The 20,215-nt window shown below is 46.8% G+C and overlaps 1 protein-coding gene across 4 annotated transcripts in view; it reads left to right on the top strand.

The window, feature by feature from the left end:
* The first annotated feature begins 1,599 nt into the window (after positions 1-1,599).
* The window catches only part of PDPN (podoplanin), a 26,015-nt gene continuing 7,399 nt past the window's right edge, over positions 1,600-20,215 (top strand). For all 4 annotated transcript variants that reach the window (XM_027110124.1, XM_027110123.1, XM_027110120.1 and 1 more), the window contains exons 1-2: positions 1,600-1,903; positions 19,940-20,070. In XM_027110124.1, coding sequence (XP_026965925.1) covers positions 1,615-1,903; positions 19,940-20,070 — 420 coding nt within the window. In that variant the 5' untranslated portion in view covers positions 1,600-1,614. The remainder of the gene's footprint in view (positions 1,904-19,939; positions 20,071-20,215) is intronic.

Raw genomic sequence — 20,215 nt, 5'->3', positions numbered from 1 at the left:
CCTAAACACCCTCTAAATGAGCCTCACTTAACCTGTTCTCCCACCGAGGCTGCATTTCATCTCTGTTCCCAAGTGAAGTCTGTCTATCTTTTTTTTTTACTTTGGAGTGGATTTGCATCTATTCTCCATTTTGCAGGATAGACAATACAGGCACCATGCAGTCTCTCAACAAACATTACTGGTAATGCAGTAATACCAATAAAACGCATTAACGTGATGGGGGAGTTAGTTCAGCTTATCCTCTCTGTCTCCAGTTTTCTCTTTATGTTTCCGACCCCTTGACTCTCCAGAGTCCCTTCTTCTCCTTATTTCAGGTGTCAGCTCCTATCCTGTAGCCCCAGGACAAGACTTCACCTGGGAGATGGGAGACATGCAGAATCTCCCCCGGAAGCTTCACAGCATTTTAACGGTGACTCACAGGGTCACGCTGTTTGAGAAGGGCTGCCAGGGGGCTCTGTTCACTAGATATCCCTGTGGCTCCCGCCTTAAAATATGGATTCCCCAAGGGTCTAATTAATGAGGAGAGGGTGGAACACAGGACTCGGAGGTTTTAAGCAATCTCCCCATGTGATTCTTATTACAAAGTAAATTTGGAATCTGGGGTTTAGGATCTGAAAACAACCAGTTTTCACCTCAGGATGGAGCTTTGGGGCATTGTCTGCTGGTTCTTTTTGCTGAATGGAATTTGTGGCATCTGGGAGTGGGCCACCTCTCCAACTCCTCCCCTTAAAAGAAAAAAAAAAATTAATTCCAAGAGTTCAAAAGGAAATAAAATCAAAACGTAAATTCTCTTCCTGTTGCTAACATCCCGGACCTGAGATCAGGGCATGATTGCTTAAACCAGTAAAGTGGGGACTTGGGGGCCAAGGTCCAGGATTAAAGGGGACGAGCCCCAGCTGGAAGTGGACACAGGTTGGTGACCAGGTGGGTCCCTTTGACATCCTTGGGCTGCTGCGCCCCACCGACTGCGCAGGTCTGTCCTGGGCCCCAGCACCGCAGCGCTGTATCCAAAGTAGGAAGAGGCGGATCTCGCGCTCAGCATTTTTTCCAAACCTGCCGAAGCCACCGGGGCTGCGAAGCTCCCAGCCAGCTCTCTTCGGCAGCCCCCCGGGAGCCCGCCCGCTCGCGGCCCCTGAACAAGGGCGCAATTTACCAGCGCGAACCGCCTCTGGCTCACCCAGAGGAGGACGGCCACTTTTTTTTTTTAAAGCCATCAAATTCAATATTTACAAGAACAATCCCTTGCTTGGTTCTAAAATGACTGGCTACACAAGGAACAGTTTACTTCTAAGAAGAAAAACCTAATCTTGTGCCTTACTCTTAAAAAAGAGACTAATGATGTTTAAAAACTACCAAAAAAAAAAAAATCGCTTATTGCCTGCGCCCCCTTTCCCTCCTATCGGGGAACAGAATAAAAGCCTATGTTGCCGGGCTCGGGCCCTCCGCGCGTGCCGGCAGCGCCCCGCAGCCGCGGCCCTGTAACTTTAAACCTGGCCTGAGGTCATCGTTTTCGTGCTGGCCAAACAGAGGCAGGGGGCGGTCCTAGGGAGCCCCGAACTGGGACCACCTTACCGCGCGGGCTGTCCCCGCCCTCGCCCTCGTCGGGAGAGATAAATGCCGACTCTGATCCGAAAGTTCCCAACTGCAAAGTTTGATCCTTCGGCTGACGCTGAGGGCGAAGGAACTCGGGGACCCCTCCCGCGCTGGGACTTCTGCTCCCCGCATTTTCCAGCCCCCAGTCTCTCGCTCCATCAAGCGAGGACCTCTGGCTGTTTCATAATCTTCCCCCAGCACAGAAACGAGCTGCTCGGCCCCGCAAAGAACAAGTCAACTAAGAAAATGTGGAAGGTGCCAGTTCTGTTCTTCGTTTTGGGACGCGCATCGCTCTGGGTCCTGGCAGATGGTAAGACCCAGCAGGCGGGGCTCCCTGCAGCTGCTGGTGGGGACGAGCGAGCTGGGACTTGCGGGAATGCCCGGGCCTGGTATTTGAGGTTGCCCGGGAGAGCAGAGGGGAGTTGGCCGTGTATGTGTGCGCACGAGTCCGGAGGACCCGGGAGAACGAGAGACAGCGGCTTTGCTGGTGCCAGGTCGCAGAGGAAGAGCTGAGCGGGGTGCCAGGAGGAGATCCCGAATCCACAGGCAGCAGGTGTGGAGCAGAGGGGGTCTCCCTCGGTGGCGGCCCACCCCCTGACGGCTCCTGAGAGATAGAGTGGAAGGGTAGCCGCCAGGAGCCTTCCACTAGCGGCGCTGGGCTTTCCTACAGGGCTGTGTATCGGAGGACCGCCCATGGCCTCAGAAGAAACTGACCCCAAGGAATCGGGAGGGACAGGGGCTGGGGGTGGAATTCCCCTGTGCTGCGACTGTCTCCCTCTGGGGGGCTGCCAGGTCTTATACCCTGTAGGAGGGTACGCTGGACACACCCAGGACCCTATCAGCGGAGACCCATTGGAAGAGGCCTCCGTTATCCTCTGTAGAGAGGATAGTGTGTGTCGAAAGGACTGAAGGGGAGGGTCCTGAGTGCGTGGAGGCCTATCTTGAACATTTAGGTTTAAGTTCCTTCGGGGCCATGTGTCAAACTTGGCCAAGAGCGCCAATGACTGAGTGTTGGTGACTCCCTAGACCTTCACTCCGCTGGATCTGTGGATGGGAGCTCTGCCTGCCATCATCTCCTCCCCTTTTCCTCTTTCTCTTACATCTTCTTCTCATCTTGCCTCTTCCTGGCTCAATGTGCTGTGTTTCTGGCATCCATGCACATTGGTCAGTGTTTACTTTTTCTTGGGTTTTTATTTTTCATCCATTTCCACAGTAGAGTATAAGCTCCCGTGGACACAGCTATGTCTTCGCCTTGATCCCGAGGGCCAAACAATATCTGGTACCACGGTAGTTGCTCACTGAATAGTGGTCCAAGGCGTTGTAAACTAACTTGTGATCTTTGGAGTTGGAGGTTGAGGAAATGAAACTCTTTTTCATTTTCCAAATTGAGGATGGAGGTAAGCCTGGTGCCAGAAGAATCCTGCTTGAAGGGAGGGGTTTGAGGGAGGACGCCACACAAAGACAATTATACCCAGCCCTAGGGAAGTGATATACGGTCTGTTACTCTCTGCCGGGCCCCGTCTGCTTCGGGGAAACTGAGCTGCTCTCTTTGCAGGGCTGGGAGCTATTCGTGGCAGTCCTATCTTTGGAACTTCTCTCTCCAGGGCGATATACATGGCTCTGCGTTTCAGTTACATTTCCTTTTTGGCAAGACAGTGTGCAAATGACAACATTTTGTGCTCAGCGGGGCCAGGTGTGGGAGGCCCCCAAACTGAGCTGCATCCCAGCTCTGCCCAGGAAAGACGGCCGCTGGGCGGCATCCTCTGTTTTCTCCCAGGGAAGGGTTAGCCGTAATTATCTTAAAGACAGTCCCGAATATCAAAGGTACTCCTAAAAAGAAGTGGTAAACCTTGTCTGAAAAAAACCAGCCACCCCTAGTACTAGCAACTCGATTGCTAAAGACAGAAGCGTCCCCGGACCCCTCCCCGGGGGCTGTGTGTCAATGCAGAGTTGCTGGGTTGCTGGCGAGGATTTGAGGCCCAGAAGGAGGTTTTGTCTGAGCATAATGAGTGAGGCAACTTGAATATGGATGAATAACTTCTTTGAGCTGAGCCATTGTGGGCTCTTGTTGGGGAGCTGGGCTGGGGGTAATTATGGTGATGAATTTTATTATCCTTGTCATAGAAGTCTACTCCCCACTGGGCTTCCCTCATCTAGTGTTATAATCTGGTTCAGTTGTATAATCTGGTCCCACGTGTTGTCTCTTGGGATGTTAGTGGATTCAAAGGAGCTCTGCTGTCCACACATCTGGCATTTTCCTCCTTTGTCAGGCCCTACCCTCACTCTGAACTTTCATCCAAAACACGTACACGGGCCTCTTCATGAGGTCGTTTGTTTTGTGAAATTCTGAGGGCTGCTGCTTGCTGAAAACCCACATGTGCTTTTCCGGGACCAGTCCGCTCAGGATTAATCATGCGGTGAACAAATTTCCCTAAAACTCTTGCCAGTTTCGGATGCTCGGAAACCTTCACGAGTTGCTAAGAGTTTTTGTTGCACTTAAAGCATCTCAGGTCTGTTAGAGCCTTCGTGAGGGAGGCTATCCATTCCTCTGGCGTATGAGATCCCAGATAACATTTAATATAGAAAAGCACATTTTTAAAAAGTATCCAAGCATAAGAAGGCTAAGTTGGGACACGGCAAATAGGGAGGAACCCAGGCTGAGCAGAGGTACACAGCCCCTTCTCGTTCCTCTGGCCTCCATAATGAGAGGCGGGTGAGTAACTCTATACCGAGAATTACAGAGACCCCAAACCTTGGAGTGACTGGATGGTGTGGCCAAGTAGGAAGGACACCACCTCTCTCCCTTTCCCATCCCCCACCATGTGCTAGGAATGTCACAGTTCCCTCATTTAATCATCACAAGGCCTTGAATTATACATTATTATCTTCAGAATATGCCAGAACTGGGATTCAAAAAATGGGCCTAACTCCAAACCTCAAGCTTCTTTTTGCTACATTACACACTGAAAAAAAAGGAGAAGGTTGAACTTGAAATTAAAGGTTAACCTTGTTTTAAACTCCTTAAACGTGAAAACAAAAATTTTTAAGGTATAAAAAGTTCTTTACATTTAATACTTACCATAATACTCCTTTAAACATGAAGATGTCACAGTACCTTAAAATAGGATTCATTAATTCATTCCCCAAGTAGTAATTCATCATCTCCTGAAGTGCTGGATTTGAACTCTAAGCACTTTCGGGGGAGGCGCACCTAGCGAAAAGCATGCACTTCAGTCCTCACCAGCAAAATGACGAACGTGTGCTTTAAATTCCACGGGCTTATCTGAATATTTGTCATATTTCTGGCTTCTAAGAGCAGGCATGCCAGGTTGCCACTTGTGGAAATATTACAGGGGAGGATGTAGAGAGAGAAAAGGCTCACATACTTGGCAGTACCCTTTTGAAACTCACTTGAGAAAAGCTAAATCAGATCCTGTAAGGCTCTCCAAGGAACCTGCCATTCCTTGGATATTCCAAAGAAATATCCAGTGAGAGTGTTTTGCTGGAAGAAAATCAAACGATTGGGGGGAACGGGTGGGTTACTGAGATAAGCCTTAGGATTCCCGTGGGGTGGGCAGGAGATAAAAGCACCTTTTGATTGGAGTTCTGAATCTTTCCCTACTGATGTCTTAAAACTTTTTGGGAAAGGAAAGTGATCAGGCATTTTATCTGAGGGCTCTGAGATGGAGCCGGGTTAGGGAACAACTGGAATTCTACCAACTTTCCCCAAGGCAGGAAAATGAGGTGGCTGTTTCCTTCCCTCTGTCTCACCCCAGTGCCCACCGACCAGCCTGCTCATGGCGGCTGGTCCATGGCAAGCATTCCCTTGAACTTCAACAGGTAGGGATGGTTGGGCTCTCCCGCCTTTTCGTCTGGCCGAGTGTCTGCCTCGGGAATTGCTCAGAGGAGATGGGTTTAATTCTTCGAGGGGAATCGAGCTAAGTTCAGAGGGAAATTTGCAGACCTGCCCACCTCATTCACCTAGTTGTCTGAGGAGCTGCAAACTGAAATTGTCAGGGCAACACTAAATTTTATGCAGGGAGAAAAAACACCCCAAAAACAACAAACCTACCAATAGGATAATCACCTTTCCGGAGGAAGGTGTGCTCTCGACCTCTGTCCAGAGGGTCAGGGCTTCCAGGGCTCCAGGCAGTAGAGAGAGGTCACTGAGGTCCCTCCCCCGGAGTGGGGGAGGTAATCGTTGTCATTGTTACATTTGTAGCAGGCAGGGGAATGACAGTTATATGGAATATAGGTGGGAAGTAGGGAAGGGCCACTAGAAGATGCGTCAACATATTACTGATGAGAACGAAGTATTTCCTGTAATTCATCACGCTGTCTCCATCTGGGTGAGTAAAACTCAGTTAATACAAGCAAAGCTGTGATCCAGTGAATGGTATCCTGCCCAGAGGAGAAGGGAGTCTGTTTGCCTAGAATCTAGACAGGGAGGGGAAAGGAATAAGGACTAGATGACGTGAAACCTGCCTTACCCAAGGAATGCATTTATTTAACAAATATTTACTTACTAACTTCTTTGTGAGTTAGGCAAGGCAAACGTTATCCTTGCTAACAGCTAGTATGCAAGATGTCTTATCTGGTGGCTGTAGGGCTCCTGTGAATTAGGGATCCCTGTTCTTTCACAGTCTGGAAATGTATTCCACCCAATTGCTTCACCCCAGACTTCGTTCTGTCTGCACCAGACAGCATTTCAGGTATTTCACTCTTGAGAAGGGCACGCCTTGAATAGCAAATATGGGTAGAAAGCATTGGGAAACTATTTCCCATTCTAAATAAGCTATTTGACTTCCTGCCCTCTTATGAGCTTGGCTAGGGTGAAACAGTTTCATCTGAGCTAGATCACCCTATAATAAGATTAAATTTCTGAATCTGTAAAACGAAAGGACCTAGATTCTGCATGGGTGGTATTCGTAGCAGTAACTGTATAATAACAGCTAACAGTTACTGAGTGCTTAGTGTCAAGCACCTTCCAAGCCCTATTGCATTTAATCCACACAACAGACCTACAAGGTAGGAACTATTTGTATTTTACAGATGGGTAAAGAGGCTCAGAGAGCTTCAGTCACTTACACACAGACACAGAGCTAGAAAATAGCAATGGTGAGACTTCACTTCAGGCAGCTCAACCCCAGAGCCCACACCCCTAAACATTCAGCACAACAGCCAGCTATGCTTAGGCTTGTGGCCGCCAAGGACACTCAGAGATGTCAGCAGGTCGATTTCAAGTAACTTTTACAGCAGTAAGTCCACTTGTTATTTGTTGGATACATAATTCAGATTGAAGAACTAGACTGACGTTGGGGTACCTAACTAAAGGACATAACCCCTGTTCCCTTAAACATTTATAGAGCACACATATTATTAGGAACTTTAAGAGTTAGAACGGAATCATACAGTGGGGCTGCAGCTCACACAGAGAGGCAAGGCAGATGTGTGTGTGGTGTATACAGACAAGGCAACACAAAAGTCATGTGCTGCGTGGCACACAACATTACCTGCTGCTAGTCTGGAGATGAGATTCTTGTGGGCTTCAGGAGCTGGAAAAACCCTTGTGGGGAAGATGGGACTTGATCTTGGCTGTGAAAAATGGTGGAGTTGGTTGGGCAGGGAGGCAGGGAAGGGCAATCCTGGCAAGAAAGACTGCTTGGAAAAATGTGTGGAAATTAGAACAACCTGGAGTTTGTGTGGGAAGAGGTGTGGGCAGGCACCCAGGGCTGGGAAAAGCCATGAAGGCTGTCTGGAGTCATGGGTGTCATGGAGTCATGAGTTGGGGAGGGCTGGAAATCAGGGAGAAGGCCGAGTCCATGTTGAGTGGGAGGTAGACCTTTTTCTGTAGGCAATAGGCAAATGGGAGCAGATCGGGCCATGAATAGTGATTGCCAGAAGAAAACTTAATGACAAGGACACCATATGGGATTGAATCTAGTTTATGGGACTAGTCTTGGGGGAGGGGGAGAGTCAGGAGATAAAGAGACTAAGCGTGGTTACAGAAGAAGGGGGAATGAGACCAGATTTGGGGGAATAAGAGCCAGCAAGACTTGTAGCTCAGTATCTCCAGATTTCTTCTTATTCTTTCCACATTTTCTGATGTCTTCTTATTCACCTCTTACACCACTCATCACTGCTTTAAAATGTTTTATTGATATGTAATTCTCATGGCATAAAATTACCCCTCTACGTTAAACAATCCAGTGGTTTTAGTATATTCAGAGAGTTGTACAACCATCGCCACTGTCACTATTAGAATATTTTCATCACCCCCTCCTCCAAAGCCCCACACCATTAGCAGCTGCTCCCATGTCCCCCTCCCTCACCCCCTAGCAACCACTAATCTGCCTTCTGTCTTTATGGGTTTGCCCATTTTAGATATTTCATATAAATGTCATCATACAATATGTGGTCTTTTGTGTCTGGCTTTCACTTAGCATGGTGTTTTCGAGGTTCATCCACGTTGTAGCACGAGTTCGAATTTTATTCCTTTTTATGGCAGAATAATATTCTATGATATGGCTATACTGCATTTTGTTTAGCCATTCACCCATTGATGGACATTTGGGTTGTTTCCATTTTGGGGCTACTCTGAATAATGCTGCTATGAACATTCATGTACAAGTCTTTGTGTGGACATATGTTTTCATTTCTCTCAAGTATGTCCCTAGGAGTAGAATTGCCAGGTCTTATGGTAACTCTATGTTTAACTTTTTGAGGAACTGCCAAAGTGTTTTCCAAAGCAGCTGCACCATTTTACATTCCTCCAACAATGCAGAAAGGTTCCAATTTCTCCACATCCTTGCCAACACTTGTTATTTTCCATTTGGTTGAGTGGTTTTTTTTAAATTGTAGCCATCCTGGTGTGTGTGGAGTGGTATCTCATTATAATTTTGATTTGCATTCCCCTAATGACCAATGACGTTGCACTTCTTTTCATGTGTTTAAAGGCCATTTATGTATCTTCTTCGGAGAAATATCTATTTGTCTCTTTTGTTCATTTTAAAATTGGGTTGTCATTTTTTATTGTTGAATTCTGTGTGTATCCTGGATACTAGACCTTTATCAGACGTATGAATTGCAAATATTCCTCCCATTCTGTGAGCTGGCTTTTCAATCTCTTGATAGCATCCACTGAAGCACAATTTTTTTTTTAATTTTGACGATGTCTGATTTCTCTGTTTTTTTCTTTTGTTGCCTGTACTGTTGGTGTCTTGTCTAGGAAGCCGTTGCCTAATCCAAGGTCACAAATATTTACTCTTATGTTTTCTTCCAACAGCTGTATAGTTTTAACTCTTACGCTGACGTCATTGATCATTTGAAATTAATTTTTAATGAATTAATCATGATGTGAAATAGAGGTCCAACGCCATTCTTTTGCATGAAGATATCTAGTGGTCTCAGCGCCATTTTGTTGAAAAGACAGTTCTCTCCACTGAATTATCTTGGTACCCTTGTCAAAATAAATTGCCCATAAAAGTGTGGGTTTATTTCTGGACTCTCAGTTCTATTGCATTGATCTCTACATCTCTCCTTATGCTGGTACCACATGGTTTTGATTACTGTAGTTTTGTAGTAAGTTCTGAAATTGGGAAGTGTGAGTCCTTCTCTTTGTTCTTTTCCAAGATCACTTTGGCTATTCTTATCACTGTATTTTAATTATTTGTGTACATCTCTTGCTCTTTAGAGAAGAGAGCAGGACCCGTCTTATTCAGCGCTTAAAAGAACATATGGGGGGCTTCCCTGGGGGCTCAGTGGTTGCGGGTCCGCCTGCCAATGCAGGGGACACGGGTTCGTGCCCCGGTCCGGGAAGATCCCACATGCTGCGGAGCGGCTGGGCCTGTGAGCCATGGCCGCTGAGCCTGCGCGTCCGGAGCCTGTGCTCCACAACAGGAAAGGCCACAACAGTGAGAGGCCCGCGTACCACAAAAAAAAAAAAAAAAAAAAAAAGACATATGGTTGGTACGTGGTAAACATCTGGCAGGAGGAAGAGGGAAGAAACACAGTGGCCCAATCCGTTTGGCAGGAATGACAAGAAGGCAGGTGATAGAAATCAGATTGGAGGGATGAGAGATTAGGAACCAATGTGATGAGAAGGAACAGGAGGTTATGCATTGTCTTATAGATGCAGTGAGTTTGAGGTACAAGTAAGACATCCAATCTGATGTATGTGATGGGTACCTGGGGAGATCGCAACTAAAATGGCATCAGAAATAAGCCCTGGACACAAAGTTTGCTGCCTGAATTCCCCATTCATGGGAACAAGGGAGAAGGATGGCAAGGAGGCTCAGAAGAAACAGGCTCAGGCTCAAGGCCAAGGACAGATAGTGGAAACACAGCTACATACTGTACATTCCTGTAGGGCCCCATCCTCCTGGGCTCACAGCTGGACTGTCTGTGGAGGATGTCTGTGCATGGGTGGAGGGTGAGGTCAGAGCCGAAGGGGCTTCTCTTTTCGCTGTTGCAAAATCAGGGCCTGCTCAGCTGACAGCCCTGCGTGAATCACAAGCTCAGTTTCCGAGCAGATGGTGAGTGTTTCCCAAACACCCGATCATCCCATTGAGATGCTGTGCTCCAGGCCAGCGCTTCTAAAGCCCGCTTTAGTTGTTTGGTTATTCAGGTACTAAGCGGTCCACCCTAGGAGGTGGCCTCTTGATGCAGGACTGCGGCCCCTGCCAGGTTCCAGAAAAGTTATTACAGAGGTGTTGTTTCCAGTCCACAAAACTGTGAACTCATTTCCTCTTTTTACTGAGAACATTCCGCTCTTGGTCAAGAGAGAAACCTCTCCCCAGGTTGAGTAATCTTGGTTGAGGTTGTAACCAACAGCCTCGAGTTTTGGCATTTGAAGGGTCCTGAGCCCTCTTTGAGTTTGGGGTGAGTGGGTAAGTTGATTCATTCTCCTGAGTCCTGAAAAGTATAAATATTCATTCATTCAGTTATCAGAGACTGCTAGCGGCTGGGCCATAGACTTACAGCAGAAAGGAACGCTGCCCTCAAGAAGTTTGATAAATGCTTAGTAGGGAGAAAGTCGTGAATGCGGTGTTATCAAGCCCTACACTAATTTAGAGGAGATTACTTTCTCCTGGCACCTCGGGAGGGTGCGAGTGGGCTCTGAAGGAAGAGGTGTTTTCCCTGGGCCGTGAAAAGTACGTAGGGTTTGGGTGGGCAGTGATGGAGATGAGTGGGGGAGGAGAATGAGTGGGAGCTGTGGAAAAGTAACCAATACACATAAAGGCTGTGTAACGGAGTGGTTAGAGCTGGGGATTTCTTTGGAGTCTGACAGATCTTGATGTGTAAGCCCTGCATCACCCCTTGCTGGCTACATGGGTAGATTACTCTCAGCTCCACCATCCTCATTTACAAAATGAGGATGATGTCAGTCTGCAAGGCTTTTGTGAAGATCCAAAGAGAGTGCTTGGCACAAACGTTGTGCACATTCTCCTATAAAATAGTCGCCGTTATTAAAATACCTACCTCGTGGATGGTCGTGGAGATGGATGGCGAAGATTTGTGAAGGGTACACACTAGGTCCCAATTCCTTTTCCCCCATCGAAGGGAAGAGAATGGATGTGGTTGGGAGACCTGTCTTACGGACTGCGTGTCCTGCACCTTCCACCTGCCAGTGAGTGGTGTGAGTCCTTGCTTCTGAAATGAAACAGGAGTCCCCAGCCATCTCTGGCCCCTCTCCTTTCTTTATTGCCATGTTCAGCAGCAGAGACTTTCAGAACACTGCCTCCAGCTTTGGGAGGTGACCCAGAGGGGTCAAAGAAAAATGCCCCTTGGGGCATTGAGCATAACCTCCCCTTCTCTGAAGCCAGGGGATGTTCGCTGCTCCAAGTCTTAATGGGTAGCATTTCTTCTGATTTCTCTAGAGGAACTAGTGACACTTGTCTGATCTCTGCAGGCTTGACACGTTTCTCTTGATTTTTTCTGGGAGAGGCAGACATCCCCGATGCCGACAGCGGGCAGTCTCGGCCTCATCCTGCAGGGACTGACAGGACCGGATGCAATGAGTGGACAGGCTGCTGCTCATTAAAAATCAAACGGCAGAGCAGCAAAGTCCATCCTCATAGGGGAAGTGTCCTGTTTTCAGCTCTGCTGTCTCTTTCATCAGGGGAAGACATTTAACAATTCTTGGGTGAAGCAGGGTGGACGGTGGTAGGAATATTATAAGGAAAGGGAGGACTCAAAAGAAATCTCCTACTTGGCTGTAAGTGTACTCATTCAGTCAGTCACTCAGCAAACATCTGCTAAATACTTAACCATGGTGCCAGGCGTGGGGAATATGGGACTCTGTGGGCTGGAGGCTGTACTGTACTGCCTGGAGGAAAATTAAGAGCACATGTGTTCCTGTGGGGTACTGAGTGGTGTGGCCAGACTTCTAGGAGTTGCCTAGATTCTCCACGGCCAAACTGTGATCCCGTAAGCAATTTACCAGGATCCTTGGAAGGGGTGGATGTAGGTGGGGAAGCCCACAGGCCACATCAGTGATTGTACTGACCACAACCCAGGGTCTGCCAGGAGTTGAGGGTCTGGGTCGGCAAATGGCTTTCGATATTCCACAGAAAGGCTTCTGTACAAGTGAGGATGTGGGCCAGCCTATGGGACCAGAGGGGTCACTTGAAAGATGTGGTAAATAAAAGCAAAGCCCGAACACCTTTCTTCCGGCTGCAGAAACCCACGAAAGGAGTACCATCAAACAGCTAAATTGGGGATGTCTTGAATGGAGATGAAAGGCTGTACAAAGATCTGACTATCTCGGTGATCACAGTGGGTGGTCTGCAGAATGTCGGAAAATGTTGGAGGTTGACACCCCTCTGCAGTTTGGGGTGTGTTTATTTTCAGGCTTCTGAGCACAGTTTTGAGACATGGAAAAAAATAATGTCTAAAAGCCAGTGTCTGGGCAAAGAAACAGAAGCAGGCATTTTTGGTTTTGTTTTCTAAGTAGATGTTTTGACCTCCTTCTAGAAGCATTACATTCTCCCAAATTTAATTGGGATTATTTGTTTGTCAGTTATCTTACAGTTTCTCCTACAGGGAAAATTCAGAACTTCCTAGGATGTTGCAAGAAAAGAAAAAGAGCATTCTACTTCTCGACGGCCACAAAAATCATTCCAAGGCCGTGCAGTCATCCATCTTCAAAGGGTTATTTGTGCAATTAGATGCCGGAGCAGCTCAAGATGCTAGAAAATCCAGACAGCATGAAAGGTGCCTTAATCTACTGGCTAACACCACCGGTTTTCTTTGAAACCCTGGGGGTAACTCAGCTTGACTTCTTTTAAAATCAACTTTCCCACTTTAATCTCCAGCTGTTGGATTCTGAAGCTTCAGGTCAGCAGAAAGAGGACCACAGGGAACTTCTTCCTTATGTGGAGCTGGAAATGGGGCAGAGGCTCTTTACCTAAACTTATGTAGGAGGCTTCTGTGGCTGTCCTGATAAAACAAGGTGAAATCCAGTAAAGGACTCAGCATCATATGGGAACATCCTTCTCTTTTCAGTTCACCGATTCATACTCTAAATGTTGTTATCAGGACTTCCCTGGTGGTCCAATGGTTAGGACTGTGCCTTCTAATGCAGGGGGTGAGGGTTCGATCCCTGGTCGGGGAGCAAAGATCCTGCATGCCTCACGGGCAAAAAACCAAAACAAACCCCAAAACCCATAAAATAGAAGCAAGGGCTTCCCTGGTGGCGCAGTGGTTGGGAGTCCGCCTGCCGATGCAGGGGACGCGGGTTCGTGCGCCGGTCCGGGAAGATCCCACATGCCGCGGAGCGGCTGGGCTCGTGAGCCATGGCCGCTGAGCCTGCGCGTCCGGAGCCTGTGCTCCGCAGCGGGAGAGGCCACAGCAGTGAGAGGCCCGCGTACCACCAAAAAAAAAAAGCAAAATTGTCACAAATTCAATAAAAGACTTAAAAAAATAAAATAAATGTTGTTATCCACAGAGCTGCAGCAAATGGTAAAATGAAGTCTCGCCGCTGAGGTTTCATATTTATTTCTGATTGTTGGGGTAATGACTTCAGATGCTTTCCAGCCATTACCTGTCCAGTTCTTTCCCTTCCCACTGCTCTGTCCTGGTGCAAACACCACCCACTTCTGCCTGGACAACAGTCTAAGTGATCTCTCAGCTTCCGTCTGACGCCGGCACCATACCCGACACCCACATCTATTCCATGGCACTAAGAGTGGTTCCTGGGACTGGGGTTATGTCCTGCCCCCACTCAGATCATCTCCTGGCTTCCTTTCTACTCCAGTTGAAATCAAGACCCCTTCCTTACAGAGTTCCACCAGACTGGCCCTCCACACCTCCCGGGTCTCATTTTCTTACCATCCAGCCACACTGATCACCCTGTTTCTGGAGTGTGTGGTGCTCCAAGCTCATTCTGGGCTTCAGGGTTAGTTAGACCAGCTCTTCACCTACCTGGAGATCACTCAGTCATTCAACAAATACGTACTGAGTGCCTCCCCTGTGCCAGTATCGTAGGCAATGGGGACACTGAGGTGAAACAGCCTTTACTGAGCTTATGTTCTAGTGGGACAGTCGATCAGTGAATATACAAATATTCACTAATATTAGTGTGTGGGGAGGGGGCTTCTGATCTCCATGGGTGGTCAGGAAGGCCTACGGAGAAAGTACCCTGTGAGCAGGGATCTGAAGGGGGGGCGGGGTGCAGGAGCTCTATCTTGAGATTTTCGCTCTTTGTCTGCTTGTTGTGAGCACCCGTACTCCACCACAACGGTACCCAAATCCACGAGAGTGGAGACCTCACCTGGCTCACGCCTCTGTCTCCGGTGCCCAGAATGGGGCCCAGCATATAGTAGGTGTGCAGTAAATATTCAGGGAGATAGAGGTGAACCTCGGGGAAGCTCCGTCTCCACCGTTGCTGCTGTCTTTGTTTGTAGAGCAAGAGAACCTCTGCTCTGAGCAATACAGCCTTTGTAAGGCAGAGCACACCTGACCTCTAACCTGCCACTGCTGGATGCCTAGTCCGAGAAGGGGACTCATTTGAGGAAATAGAGGTTGTAGTCACTAAATAACTTGATTGGGGGATTCTAACGGATGGGATTTCATAAGAAGAGTGAGATGCCCAAGGAAGCAACTGCTTCCGACAACCAGGATTATAATTTTTTTTTTATGAAGACATTGGATACTGTAATTCAATTTATTTGGGTGCATAATTTACATTTTTCATTGTTAATGTAATCTTATGTTAATCTTCTTTTAACATCTTTATTGGAGTATAATTGCTTTACAATGGTGTGTTAGTTTCTGCTTTATAACAAAGTGAATCAGCTATATGCATACATTATCCCCATATCCCCTCCCTCTTGCGTCTCCCTCCCACCTTCCCTATCCCACCCCTCTAGGTGGTCACAAAGCACCGAGCTGGTCTCCCTGTGCTAGGTGGCTGCTTCCCACTAGCTATCTATTTTACATTTGGTAGTGTATATATGTCCATGCCACTCTCTCACTTCGTCCCAGCTTACCCTTCCCCCTCCCTGTGTCCTCAAGTCCATTCTCTACGTCTGCGTCTTTATTCCTGTCCTGCCCCTAGGTTCTTCAGAACCTTTTTTTTTTTTTTTAAATTCCATATATATGTGTTAGCGTACGGTATTTGTTTTTCTCTTTCTGACGTACTTCACTCTGTATGACAGACTCTAGGTCCGTCCACCTCACTGCAAATGACCCAATTTCGTTCCTTTTTATGGCTGAGTAATATTCCATTGTATATATGTGCCGCGTCTTCTTTACAGGATTATAATTTAAGGGAGGATGAGGGTGGGGGTGAAGAGGAAGGATGACAGAACCCAGGACGGGTGGGCATTTTCCAGGCAACAGCTGCCATAGAGTCACCAAAGGGTCTTGGGGGCCAATGAGCAGGTAAAACACTTGGCTTTGCATCCACTCACTGACCAGGCCTACTTGGCAAATCGTTTAACTTCTGACCTTGTTAGAGAAAGTTTTTCTGGCACTCATTCAAGCAGCTGCAAAACTTTATTCAAGACTATTGCCGTAGGGGAGAGAGATGGGGCTCAACTTCAAATACAGTAAGGACAGCTGGGGATTTGTAGCCAAGGAGCAGAGTGAGGGGCAGTGGATAGAAAACTATGAAGAAGAGACCTCAAGGGCAGGGGGCTTCTTGCTAAACTGGCCTAACAGGATTCTTGCTAAAGGCAGTCCAGGGACTTAGACATCAAAGGTGGGAGATGGGGAACTTGATCACATATCGAGGGGTCGAGAGATTGTCTCTAACCTGAACTTAGCAGGGTTCTTGCTGAAACTGGACTCTGCGATGATGGACACGGAAGCCCAAGGCCATGGTCTCATTGAGAAGAAGGCTCAGAGGAGCCTCACTAAGGTTTGGTCAAGGAGGGCCTCTGTCAACCTCACCTTCCTCATCTGATCAATGGGGACAAAAATGCCCAATGCAACCCACCTTGTGATATAAAGTCAGCCCGAAGACGTCACGTAAACCCTGCATTGCTGAACAAATGGGAGAGAGGGTGTGTTGTAATGCTGTACCTCCTGCCCTCAGCAGAACCTATGACTCAGAAAGACCTCAGTGCACTTCTGTTCGAGTGTGGCACCCTCTCCTTGTGCTTGCTCTCTGCACCCTGTTTTATTCTAACTACATCCCTGGCACAGAATAGCTCAGTGGCGGTCAGCTGATGTGAAGAGGAAGAGGGAGATGGTGGCGAGGGGAACACAGCTTTAGGAATCAGTTCTGGAAAGAGTCTGCAGACAGAGGGCGGAATGCAGGGGGCATGGGGGCAGATGGCAGTGCCCAGGTCGTTTAGGCTGGTCCTTGTGCTAAAGGTTTCTCCCAATACCCTGACACAGTATTTGGAAGAAACCATTTGTCTCAATGAGAGCTAGTTTTGAAGCAGAGAGGAAAAGAGGAGTTATTGCAATGACAGTTTAATCCTTGGGGGAAAATCACATTTATATTCCCATTTTACATCACACTTTGAGATGAACACAAGACAAATAGAAAGAACCTTAAGGAAAATATAGATGAAATTTACATAATCTTGAGGAAGGGTTGGTAAGTGTGACATCAGAGGGACAAAACAAGTTTAATAAGTTAGACTAGTGAGGGACCTTGCCACTCACAGAGAGACATGCCAATTAGTAAAAAAAAAAAAAAAAAGATTGTAGCATCTATTCCAAAGAATACATTCTTAAAGCATAAAGAGCACTTAAAAATTATAAAAAAAGGTGAATACCATAAGAGAAAAATGGTCACAAGAGAAGACACTCCTATCGGCCAGCAAACAGATGGAACAACTCACCAGCACAAATCAGAGAAGTGTAAATAAAACCACAAAACTGAAAACACTTACACAAAGGCTTTTAATCAAGAATTTGGGACTGTTGCAAGGCAATCACAGTAAGAGTGTGATTTAATATTCCATCCAAATTCTAAAATATTTTAAAAGAAATGCCATCCCATAAATGTATGGAAACTAGAATAATTTCTTCGGAGCTATTAGACTTTAATGCTAAGATAAAAATGATTCATAATTAACACTTTTATCCCAATAAGCATCTCTTCAGTGCTCATTTGTTCTCAAACTTAGAAACCTTAAGATCAAATCAAATTATCACATCATCTTCTTAGAGGTAGTACCTTTTTAAAGAATAACACATACACACAAATTCCAAAGCAAATGGATGCCTTACAGCTGTATTTGGAAACTTCCATTGGTTCTGACCAGCAGGCTGGAGGAGGCTGGGTGTGGCAGGAAAAAGGTGTTCATGTGAGCATAAGGGAACACCGCTCCAGAACAGACTCTGTTATTGTAGGTTCATCGCTGCACTTATATAAACAGTTGTGCGTGTTGCCTGTGCACACACGTGTCTTAGGAAGAAAAAAAGGATTGGGGAGCAAAGGCATCAATACATGATTTGAATTTCACCATTCAAGAGAAAAGGATGTCAAATGCTGGCTGGAAACTCAGCAGCTGGGCTCGTAGGAACCCTTCACCCAGGAAAGCCTTCAGCTGAAATAATGAGAGAGAGAATTGAGCATCTCTTGTTAAAGATCAACTTTCCCATGGAGCAAAAAGAACTCCAGGGCAGTGAGACAAAAGAAATGCCTCTTAATCATGAGTGTCATTCATAAAATGTCCTTTGTCTATTCAGAGCAATTTTAGTCCTTGGGTCTGTGGGCCAAGAGTAGAAAAGAAGAAGGAATTTTTATCAAGTTACGCTTTCAATGAACTGAACATTCTATGAAAGAATTCAAACTAACTTCATTCAGTACTTAATTTGTTTAAAGCAAGGGTGGTTTTATTTTGCTTTTTAAAGTTAGAGGATGCCATATAGTAAGTGATTTTGCTGCACTCCAGAAAACATTTTTTAAGTGGATGGTCTGTTAACTGAGTTCAAACCAGGAGTGGAAGAAAAGAAAATAGGATGCTTAGTTTTTTAATGAAGACTGCTTGCCTAGCAAAGGGATATTCCCCCTTGAGCTTGATAACTACATTCAACATTTGGGACTTCCCTGGTGGCACAGTGGTTAAGAATCCACCTGCCAATACGTGGGACACGGGTTCGAGCCTTGGTCCGGGAAGATCCCACATGCCGCGGAGCAACTAAACCCGTACGCCACAACTACTGAGCCCATGAGCCACAACTACTGAGCCTGTGAGCCACAACTACTGAGCCCGTGAGCCACAACTACTGAGCCTGCGAGCCACAACTACTGAAGCCCATGCACCACAACTACTGAGCCCGCGTGCCACAGCTACTGCAGCCCACGCACCTAGAGCTCGTGCTCCACAACAAGAGAAGCCACCACCCCCCACAACTAGAGAAAGCCCGAGCGCAGCAAAGAAGACCCAACGCAGCCAAAACAAAAAAAAAATACATTCAACATTTGCTGAGATCGTGGTCATAAATCCTTAGCAGGAGCCCCCAGCAACCAGCCAAAAAGGGAGGCAACCCCTTTGCAGGCACTGAGGTATTCAGTTATTGCTAACTAGGGAAAGCCTTTCCCCCCACCCCAGATGAAAAATAAATGCATATGCTCGGGAGCCTCATCCAGAACGTCGATTGGCAACACTGGATTAGGACCCTCAGTGCAAAAAGAAGGCTCACGGAACAAGAGAATTTACTCTAGAGGTTTCCTTCCTCTCTGCATAGCAAAAAAGCTGTGATCAGATATTTATTAGCTGTGACTTTGGGTGAGCCATCTAAGCATGGGAAGAATAAGGAATCTTAAGGCAAGGGCCAGATTGCTCACTTAGGCACTGTCTAGATATGAACATCTGCCCTTCAGTTAAGCACATAAGTCCCCAAGCACCCCCTCGCTCTTGCTCCTGGGCTGTGTGCTCACTTATTTTGCAACTGCAGTTAGTCATGGAATTTCTTCCAGAGCCACTCGAGTCTGGAGAGGGAACCCGTGACCAATGAGTCAGATTTGCTTTAACTTGTGAAAAGGGTTATTTGATGAGTTGAGATGGTGCTCCTACTAGGTCAGGATTAGCTCCGATCATTGCGGTAGAGGGTGAAGAGGCCACTTCTAGTTCTCTCCCGAGTCCTGGAATTCAACCTGCAATCTCACCCCACCCATCCCCTCCTCCTCTGGAAACCTTTCTCATCGGCACACAGGGTCATTCATCTAGTGCTAATGCAGAAAAGCCAGAATCAGGGGCTGTGAGGTCTCTCTTTAGTACAGCTCTGGGTGCACTAGAAGGTTCTATTGGTTATCTTGGCATCCTTAAGTACATTACTGATCTCCCCTGCAGGCGATAACCCCAACCGTAAAGGAAGAGGTTGAACTCTGTGTCGTCTGTGAGGTCTGTGGTCAGAGGCAGTGATTCTAACCATTAAGCAGACAGCAATCTCAAAACTAAATGGACAGTGAGATTGATTTTAAAAAGAAGGAGGCCCTGCTTTTGGACATTCTGATTCAGTAGGTGGGTTAGAGCCTGCTAATTAGCATTTTTAGAAATCTTTCCATGTTATTCTTCTAGGTCTAAACGATATTCTATTGACCCAAATGCATTAATTCATTGTATGAAATGGCACCAGGAAGAATCAGGTTCATTATTGAAAAGGCAAAGTGTACACTCCCCATCCAGCATACCTCAGTGGGATACCAGGGAGGGGCTGCCTGCTTCACCTTTTTATATGCCCATCTTCCTTTCTTTTACAATGGAGATAACCAGGCAGTTGTATGTATGTAGAATGGTTTGTGTTAAGCCAGAATGACAAGCCCCCTAAAAAGAAAAAATACCCAAAAGAAATGAAAAGAAAATAATCTGACTGAAGCTGGCCAGTTAGGTCTGCCCACATGATTTCCATGTTGAGGTCTGACTCAGTCTTTCCTTTTCAGCCAGCACGGTCCGGCCAGAAGATGACGTGACTACAGGTGTGGAAAATAGCAAGACGGCCCTGGGTATGGATGATTACACGACCCCAAGTGCCGGTGGAGAGCCCCATAAGTCTGCTGGCTTGACAGCTCTGGTGAGTGAGCACATGCAGGGATATTTATTATATGTATGTGATCACATGCAAGGTTATTTATTATATGTATGTGATCACATGCAGGGATGTTTATTATGTGTATGTGATCACATGCAGGGATATTTATTATATGTATGTGATCACA

This window comes from Aethalodelphis obliquidens, unplaced genomic scaffold, assembly GCF_003676395.1.
Source record: "Aethalodelphis obliquidens isolate GAN/ISIS:26980383/991018 unplaced genomic scaffold, ASM367639v1 scaffold9, whole genome shotgun sequence".
Lineage (NCBI taxonomy): Eukaryota > Metazoa > Chordata > Mammalia > Artiodactyla > Delphinidae > Aethalodelphis > Aethalodelphis obliquidens.
Note: the sequence above shows the minus strand (reverse complement) of the source record. Positions and strands in the feature narration are given on the sequence as shown.